Source organism: Taudactylus pleione, unplaced genomic scaffold (assembly GCF_031769625.1).
Source record: "Taudactylus pleione unplaced genomic scaffold, aTauple2 ptg000018l, whole genome shotgun sequence".
In the NCBI taxonomy this organism is placed as follows: Eukaryota; Metazoa; Chordata; class Amphibia; order Anura; family Myobatrachidae; genus Taudactylus; species Taudactylus pleione.
Genome location: NW_028284420.1, coordinates 18,351,798 through 18,361,656, shown reverse-complemented (window position 1 = coordinate 18,361,656; position 9,859 = coordinate 18,351,798). Strand labels below are relative to the sequence as shown.

At 48.8% G+C, this 9,859-nt stretch overlaps 1 protein-coding gene across 1 annotated transcript; it reads left to right on the top strand.

Moving 5' to 3' along the window:
• Positions 1-377: 377 nt before the first annotated feature.
• LOC148540702 (uncharacterized) lies at positions 378-1,463 on the top strand. Its single transcript, XM_088442118.1, has one exon. It carries the CDS (start codon positions 378-380, stop codon positions 1,461-1,463), a length of 1,086 nt encoding a protein of 361 aa, XP_088298244.1.
• The last annotated feature ends 8,396 nt before the right edge of the window (positions 1,464-9,859 follow it).

Sequence of the window (9,859 nt, the reverse complement as noted above, 5' to 3'; positions counted from 1 at the left end):
CATACTGCCGAAGTATTATTACACCAATCCGTATGGTGCCGTGCAAATGCCATTGTTTTTATGTGTAATCTCATTATTGATGTTTTTTCCCACTGATGCAATACAAAGGCTGCCTCATTGAGTGAGGTGTGTTATTTATGCAAGTGCCCTGCCGACTCTCTAATAAACCTGTGTTCACAAAATAAAAACCACAAGCTGCCTCGTCACCCCTTCATGTGCTTCCATTACTCTCACCTCTCCGTAAGTCGAGTGAAGATTGAACCACAACACACAAGGTAAACTCTTTACTTACCACGTAAAGTCAAGGTTACCACAACTGGCGTCACGAACAGGATTAACGGAGTCCAAAGTGAGAAGGTTGGAAGTATAGAAGAGCCATGTCGACCGATCCACCAACCCAGGCGGTACCGCCTGCTGGCGCAGGAGCACCGATCAACCCACCTGTGGCACAGATCAATCCTATCACGCTCCCCTATTACTTCGGAGCCCCGTGGCTCCCCACGTATTCTGGTGAGGACCATGGCACAGAAGGAAGCACTCTCACCGAGTTTAAAAGGAAGATGACCTCTATGTTCCGTTTGTACCCGCTAAGTGATCAGCAGCAGGTCGAGATACTCATTGGGCAATTGAAGAATTCGGCACTCAGGGAAGTGACGTCCTGGCCCGCCAGAGAAAAACAGAACATAGAACAAGTTCTTAAACGACTAGCGACCACTTTTGATGCCCGTACCTTATCCACCTTGAAAATGAGGTTATATGCATGTAAACAAAAACCTGGGGAGAGTCTGCGTGACTACGCCCTCACCCTGCAGGAGGCCTTGAGGGCAATCCAGGCTGTCGATCAGGAAGAAGTCAGGAACCCGGATGAGACCTTGGTCACCCAATTGATAGAGGGAGCTAACAGAGAAGGAACACGAGTTCAACTGCGACTACTGCGACTACAACTTCCGACGCATACTTTCTTAGACTTTAAAGAAGCGGCTATCAAAATGTTGGGCACGGTCGAAGAGCATAATACGGAATTCCCAGAATTACCAAGTCAGTCCTACTCGGCAGAAGCTGGATTACGGAATGCATGTCAGGCACCCAAAGAAACCAACCCCGCCTCCCATGGGCTGCAGCTGCCATCCCCTGACCCAATACAACTGTTGAGGAAACAGATGGAAGAAATTACATTGGGAATGGCAGAGATACGTAGGGAGGTGCATAGCCTAGCTCAATCCCAACCGGCGGATTATGAAGAGCCGCGGTGGCGGCCGAGAAGACAAAGGGCTGATGACTGGTGGGAACCACCACGGGGACAAGGGAGAAGATCAACAGATCGGTTTGATGCTCAAGGCTGTCCCATCTGCAGGCGGTGCCAGAAGGCAGGTCATGTGGAGAGACACTGCAGGCAAGAGGAGACGTTAAACTGCAACACCCCGGGGGTGGGGGTCAAGCCTCGGGGAGAACAGGAAGAGTAGACCCGAATCCTGAAGAGTGGTGGCCCCGGTATGTCGGGACGTGTCCGACAATCCCAATTGTCATAAATGGCGTGGAAGTTTTGGCCATGTTAGACACAGGATCCCAAATCACCACCATACAGCTACCTGCTTTTCAACGCTATTGGAAGGAGGGACAGTTGCTGATGCCACCTCCCTCATGGCTGCAACTAATTGCTAGTAACGGACTGGGGATCTCCTGCGTGGGGTACTGGGAGGCTAATATGCAGATCGGAGAAACCCTCCTTCCACTACAGGGATGTCTGATCACTGAGAGCAGTGAAGCTAAAGTAGCACCGGTGATTCTAGGAATGAACGTCTTACAGCAATGTCCGCAGGAGCTATTGGCCACACTAAGGAGTGAATTGTCTCAGTTGGTCACCGGGGAGCGAAGAATCATACAGAAGACTATCAGGGTGCTTCAAGGTCACCAGAGGTTCGCCCATAATGAGGGAGAGATTGGAAAGGTTAGACTAATGGATAGTACGCCCATCAAATTGCAACCCAATTCAGAGACCATCCTCTGGGGCAAGGCACGATGCGGACCAGCTGGCAGAAGCTATGAGGCCTTAATTGAACCCTGTTTAATGTCCCCTCGCCAGGAGGCGGTAGTAGCCAGTACCCTAGTCACTGTGAAGAACGGACGAGTCCCAGTGCGGATCTTAAATCCCCATAATTACGCAATCAAGTTGTATCGACGCCAGCCACTGGCCCGATTATTGTGGACCTCATTTCAAGATGTCGTATATCCATCCTTACAAGCTAATCAGTGTCAAGTAACCACGGAGAGTAGTACAGCTGATGAGCAGGAAGATGAATGGTGGGCAGAGATTCAGGTAGGGGATGGCAGTACACCGAGAGACCATAAGGCCGGAATCCTCCAGGTTGTGAAGAATAATGCTGAGACTTTCAGTCATAGCCCTACAGATCTGGGTATCGTGAAGGAGATACACCATCGTATCCTGACAGGGGATGCCCCACCCATAAAGGAGCGGCATCGCCCATTGGCACCAGCGCTATATCAGCCCGTACGGCAACTGTTGGAGGACATGAAGAGCAATGGCATCATCAGAGAGAGTCACAGCCCATGGGCAGCCCCATTGGTGTTAGTTCGCAAAAAGGATGGCCAGCTAAGATTCTGTGTAGACTACAGGAAGCTGAATGCTATCACACATAAGGATGCCTATCCTCTACCCCGAATTGAGGAGTCTCTGACGGCGCTTAAATCTGCCAAATATTTCTCAACCCTAGATTTGACCAGCGGCTACTGGCAGGTTCAGATGAAGGAAGAGGACAAGGAGAAGACTGCCTTCGTCACACCAATGGGGCTCTATGAATTCAACCGTATGCCATTTGGCTTATGCAATGCTCCCGCCACCTTCCAACACGTGATGGAGCATTGTCTAGGCCATAGGAATTTCGATGTGGTTCTCCTATATTTGGATGACATTATCATCTTTTCAAAAACCTACTCTGACCATCTGCAACACTTACGGGAGGTTTTTCAACAGCTGACTAGATTCGGTCTGAAGCTGAAGCCATCCAAGTGCCACCTGCTAAAGCCCCGAGTTCAGTACTTAGGTCACATTGTAAGCCCTGAGGGTGTGAAAGGTGAAAGCGGTATTGGAATGGCCCATCCCGCTGACAGTCAAAGATGTCCGACGGTTCCTTGGATTTGTAGGATATTATCGACGGTTTGTGAAGAACTTTGCCAAAGTCGCCGCCCCTCTATTAGAAATTCTACGAGGGATCCCTAAGGATAAGTATAACAAACGAATTCCCATAGAGTGGACGACTGAACGACAGACAGCCTTCGACCTGCTGAAGAAAGTCTTGACAGAGGCCCCTGTGCTGGCCTACCCAGATTACAACCACCCGTTCCGGCTGTACACGGATGCCAGCAAGCAAGGGTTGGGAGCTGTACTTGCCCAAGTTCAGGAAAATCAAGAGAGAGTGATCGCTTACGCTAGTCGCAGTCTACGTCCCACCGAACGGAACGACGCCAATTACAGCGCCTACAAACTCGAGTTTCTTGCCTTGGTGTGGGCAGTGACAGAAAAATTCAGAGACTATCTAGCGGCAACACCGTTTGTAGCTTATACGGACTGCAACCCACTGGCTCATCAAGCCACCACCCCTCTAGGAGCTTTGGAACAAAGGTGGTCCTCCAGACTGCCCAACTACCAGTTCAAAGTAGTATACAGAAGTGGTCGAAGTAACGCGAATGCCGATGCACTCTCCCGGCTACAGACGGGCGAAAGTGAATTGGAAGGAATAGACAGGTGGGAGCAGATTGAAACTCCCAACTTCAGTTTGTAAAGAAGAGCACCGGAACAGAATGCTATGGTTCCCATCCCTGCGAGAGTGCAGGAAGTTCAGGGCGTGGAGATGGAAGGAGATTGGACTGTCTGGCAGGACGCAAGCCCAACCTTAAAAAGGGTGAAACAGTTGCTGGCCTCTCGTCAGGGGTTGACCCGAATTCAGAGACAAGCTGCAACCCCGGACCTAATCCAATTGTGGCGGCAAAAGGACCGTTTGATGTTGCGAAGAGGCCTATTGCTACGACAGAGCACAGATCCAAAGACACATCTGTTGATTGAGCAGTTGGTGGTGCCCCCTGCGAAAATCGATCTTATCCTACGGGCCTATCATGATCACTCTGGCCATTTCGGCTGTCAAAAGACCGAGACGACCCTACGTCGAAGATTTTACTGGGGGAATATGCGTCAGGATGTGGAAGACTGGTGCAAATCTTGCGACATATGCACAGTACGTAGACCGGCTCCATCAGAAGAGAAACCACCCCTGCACCCCATTGTTACCCGACAACCACTAGAACTCGTAACTATCGACTATGTGAAGCTAGAACCAAGTAGCAATGGATATCAATATGCTGTAACCATAATTGACCATTACACCAAGTTTGCCGTTGTACTGCCAGTTTGGGATCTCACGGCAAAGACGACAGCAGAAATTGTCTGGCGAGCATTTGTACGGCCCTACGGGTACCCTGCTAGTATTCTGACGGATCAGGGGCCTGCGTTTGAAGCCCTACTCTTCCAAGAACTATGCCAGTTGTACGGGTGTGTGAAATTACGCACTACAGCATACCATCCTCAGGGCAACGGGGCCTGCGAAAGGATGAACCAAACTGTGATAAATTTACTCCGAGCTGTACCCCTTCCACAAAGACGTGAGTGGCCCACTCTGCTAGCAGAACTGATCTTTGTCTACAACAACACTGTGCACAGCTCCACAGGATACACGCCATATTATCTGCTTTTTGGACGATCTGGGAAACTACCCGCTGACGTTCACTTAGGCCTGGCTTTGGATGATGCCACAGATTCTTGCTTCCAAGGGGATTGGGTCGTAGAACACCAGCGTAGATTACAGACTGCTCGAGCTCTTGTGGACCAACGTATGGATGCTATCCGTGATCGACAAAAGGATCGATACGATGCGACCGCACATGCCAGACCATTAACCGTAGGAGATGTCGTGCTAAGGCGAAATAATCGGCGGCACAGCAAATTGGATTCGCAATGGGAGCCTGATCCATATGTAGTTACCGGCATTCCCAACGCTGAAATAGCCATGTACCAGATTGATAAGGTAGAAGGTGGTCAACCGAAAGTTGTACATCGGGATCAACTCAAATTGTGCCCTAACCCTCACAGAGCTCCAGAATTACTACCTGATTCTCCACCATCACACCCAGCCCGAGATCAGTTGTTGATGCTAAATGACCCATTGAGTCTTGTCCTGAGTATGTATTGGCCTGTCGTGGCCGGTACCCCGACCCCAGAAATGAGGCAATCGCCTGTGGTTGAGGAAGTCATTGCAGACGTCCCTGAAATTGGTGAAGTGAGACGCTCGACCAGGAGCACCCAAGGAATACTACCCACGCGTTACAGACAATAGAGAGGTCGGTAGAGGCACCTTTAGTACTGTTTATATTTTCCTGATTGCACTAATCTGTTTGACATTAATATGTTGTATTTATGTGTACCTTTGTGCTAGTGTGATAGTTAATGGTTAGGCGTAGTCAGGATCATGATCTATTCATCCTATGTTCATTGATACCCAGGATTTGTGACTTACAGATGCCAATACTCTGTTATTTGTTCTGTTTCCCTTTATTATTGGACCAAGCGTGAGGACACGCATCATTTCAGTATGGAGGGATGTGACACCCATGAAACGGACACCTCTAGGACTGTGAGGGGTTAATACCACTTTGGGCAAGGAAGGAGTTAATACATGTCTCCCCAGCACGTGTGAAGCAAGGGGACAGCTGGTGCTGATTGGATGAGCCTGTCCTGTCTCTCAAGCGGTGGGTGTGGTCAGGTGCCCGCGAAAAAGAGGGCGTGCTAGGAGCTGAGGAGAAGTGTGGCGTGCAGCACGAGGACAGCGAGCAGAGACCGCCAAGCTGCAAAGCTCTAGTGGAGTGTGGAGCAGCCGAGCCGGGAGCATGGACACCGGGGACCCGCGGAAGATAGACCGGGTCAGGTGAGCCACAGCAACGAAGAGCAGCACACCATTAAGGCGTCCAGCGCAGCAGCAAGAGCCGCTCGTGGAGGTACACAGCCACAGTGGCAACACACAGTACAGGGTAATCATCCCCCCTGCCCCATACCACAGCAGCAGCCATCATAGGGTAACTTCAAAGCACCCTCATTTCAGTTATACTACTTATAAGAGAAGTCGCTGTCCTATTGTGATTTATAACTTTTTCTGCCAACCACAAGATGGCCGCAGGCCAACAGCAACAATTGCTTTGAGTTGCCATGCTGCCAACCACAAGATGGCCCCGATTAACTGCAGTATAGACATACAGCTCCAGCAGTGGAAAAGTTACATAGCCTTGCACCAGAGGTAGCTACAGGAGTGGTGAGTGGAAGATTGATTGCACCACAGGCAGAGCTGCACTGACACTCAGTAGTACTGGACTTTCCCATACCTTGTTGCAAATAGCAGAACCTCAGTGTTACTTTCACTTTCAGTATATAGGAGTTATCTGCTTCACTGACCAAGCTCACCAATATTTACCCTGCATGTTTTCTGGATCACACCAACACTGTACTTGATACTTGAAAGCTGGAATACACTACTGAAAGGAGATAATATAGCCCTTCAACCTGGGATAGAACTGCGGGACACTTTACAGTAACAGTTGTTTAGGAATATTGAATAACCTGATTGCCTGAGAATTGAATGTGCTTATAGAGAGAAAAGTGGAATTAACATTCAGTGACTGAATTGCTGTACTGTGTACAGGACCCATATACACATTGGCGATTCTTCCCTCCCAGATTTAATACTAACAAACGTTACACTAAGTGGGACTAGTACCATGGTCAACTTAAACTGATCTATAAGAGCTCCACCAGCTGCAGCAGCGAAGACGGGTAGGAATACAGTGTTTTGTGTTTAAGGTCATCTGGACATTGAAACTGTTAGTTTAGTACTGACATCATTGCTGAATTGTTTTCTTGTAGTGTGCAACCGTTTGAGATAAGAATGTATGCTCAATACTGAATTCAACTGTGAATAGTAACGTAAAAGTTGCCTTACATTGTATGGTCATACTGCCGAAGTATTATTACACCAATCCGTATGGTGCCGTGCAAATGCCATTGTTTTTATGTGTAATCTCATTATTGATGTTTTTTCCCACTGATGCAATACAAAGGCTGCCTCATTGAGTGAGGTGTGTTATTTATGCAAGTGCCCTGCCGACTCTCTAATAAACCTGTGTTCACAAAATAAAAACCACAAGCTGCCTCGTCACCCCTTCATGTGCTTCCATTACTCTCACCTCTCCGTAAGTCGAGTGAAGATTGAACCACAACACACAAGGTAAACTCTTTACTTACCACGTAAAGTCAAGGTTACCACACACACCCCTAGTTGCAAGGTGCATTTGGAGTTATACACCTCCCATTGTCCCAGGCTAGCTCTCCAGGGTGTGGGCAATACCTGAGAAGAAGGTTCCTGCCCATGCAGGTGTTATAACAGTCACACATATAGATACAGGTATATAAACATATGCATAGATGATCTTTTCTTTGTTGTATTAGGACATTGACTAGTGTTTCACTAATTGTTCCACTATTCGAAACAGAAACAGGATCTACTGATTGTCATTTAAGATTATTGAATATATTTATAATATCATCTATTCTGAATTATTCATTGCTCCAATTGTGCCACACAAAGTACATAGCACTCATGGCCTAATTCAGACCCGCTCGCGAGCGCTGAGCTCTCGCAAGCGGGTCGATGTTGGCCCAGTGCGCATGCGCACGAGGGAGCCGGCCCCGTCGCGCGCATGCGTGAGACCCGGATAGCGGCGGCTTGGGTCTCACTACAAAGGGGGCGTGCTGTCGATGGTGAGTGACAGCACGCCCCCTTTGGTGGGCGTGCCGTGGGCGTGGCTGCCCAGACGTTGGCGTTCCCATGGGAACGCCTACCGTCTGGGGCTGGCCCCACTGACATTACAAGTGATGTCAGTGGGAGTGCTCTCGGCTCTGATAGAGCCGAAAGCACTTCAGGGCTTGCGGCAATGAGACCCTACCACAAGGGTCTCGTCACAAGCCAGATGGCCATCGCGACCATCTTTTTGGCCGCTCGCTATAGCTGTGGGTGGTCACCCACTAAGAGGGATGACCCTGATTCAGAGCGAGCGCTCTGTCAGAGCGTCCGGCTCTGAATCAGGGCCTCAGTGCATTAGCCGGTATTGCAACTTCTTCACAAGCATTATGCTTACAAAAATGGTATATTTATGTTGTAAATATTTTGCCTATATGTATAAACATTACTGTATATACAGTATACTGTGGCAATATCACACTAGGTGGCGATAGTAAGCCATGGATTCGTTGTGGGGATCTGCCCACACAGGGTAAAAAGACTTAAGCTGGCCATACAGTAGACCAGGGGTGGGGAACCTTTTTTTTGCAGAGGGCCATTTTGATATATATAACATTATTCGCGGGACTAGTGCAAGCCACGCTCCCTCCATGTGACACCACACGGGGCAGGGCCACAATCGCCGGTGATTACAGCAATGCCCGGAGCATCCTGAGGATGCTCCAGGTAGCTGTAAGGGCAGCGGTGTGACCATCTGAAGCGTCCTAAGGACGCTCTAGGTGGCACTGCTGCATAGATTCTGGCTACAGGGTGCCATTATAGGCACCCTGCTAGCCACATGAGGCTAGCATAGAAAAGCTCGGAGGGCCAGACCACATGACTCCACGGGCATTATACTGCCCCCGGGCCTGAGGTTCCCCATCCCTGCAGTAGACCAACTTTCATCAAACCATCCAACTAGTTGGTTGGTTGGAATGTAAATCTGGTACAGTAATTGATGGGAGCAAATGACAATCACAAGTTGGTTAAATCTGCTAATACATTACCAGGTTTTCATTCCAACCAACCAACCAACCAACTAGTTGGGGGGCAGTCAGGCAGGGAAGACCGCAAATCTCTGGGACTGTTTCTGTGACTCTGGGCCATATTCAATTGCTGGCAAAGAGCCAAGATCGTCGAAAAGTTCTCGCTGGTGACGTAATTGCGCCAGGTGAGAACTTTTTCCCCGTATTCAATTGCAAAGACTTTCTGCCGGTGCGAAAAGTCTGCGCCTTGTGACCAGCCGAAAAGATTCGCCTGTGAATGGAGGCGTAAAAAAGTGCAGAATTGGGGGTTTAGGGTGCAAAGTTGTGGCAACACCCCTACAGCCTTGGTATAGTCCCCCAAAGGTAAACTGCGTCAAAAAAAGTTTAATAATTACTTTCAATCACCACAAAAAAGTACTTTCGTTTTGGGAGCAAAAAAAAAACAAAGTGGGGGGGACAAACTTAAAAACTAGCGAAATTCGACTCCAGGGGGTCCCGGAAGTATGCCCAAGCTGTATTTTGCATTGCAGGTGCATGCTGATGGTGCATTTTTACGATTTTTAAAAACGCACTTTAGCGATTTTTAACCATGCTTGCACACATTTCCATGTACCCCAAATTTGCTGGGATTACTTTTTTTTGCCAAAAAACCTCCTAAATGCTATTGTTCACCACTTGTGCAAAGACGCTAAATAGCACCAATTAAGAGCATTTAAGCACCCCAAATACCTCCAGCAGGGCTACTTGGGTGTATCCATAGTGATCCCCCATGTCAGTACATCTTTTGGGGGGTATCAGGCTGATTTCCCCAAATCTGACAGGAATTTTCACCTGTTTGAGTTTCGCAATTGAATAGGGCGAATAGCGGTGATGAGCGCAATACTTTTCCGGAGCCAAAACTGGCGATGACGGCAAAAACTGCGGCATGCGAAAAGTCCGGGACTTTTCACCGGCGTATCTGGTGGGGGGTCGAGCAGG

Bases quoted from the DNA above. Each gene is read 5' to 3' on its own strand.
- LOC148540702 (XM_088442118.1), top strand. From the start codon at position 378: ATGTCGACCGATCCACCAACCCAGGCGGTACCGCCTGCTGGCGCAGGA.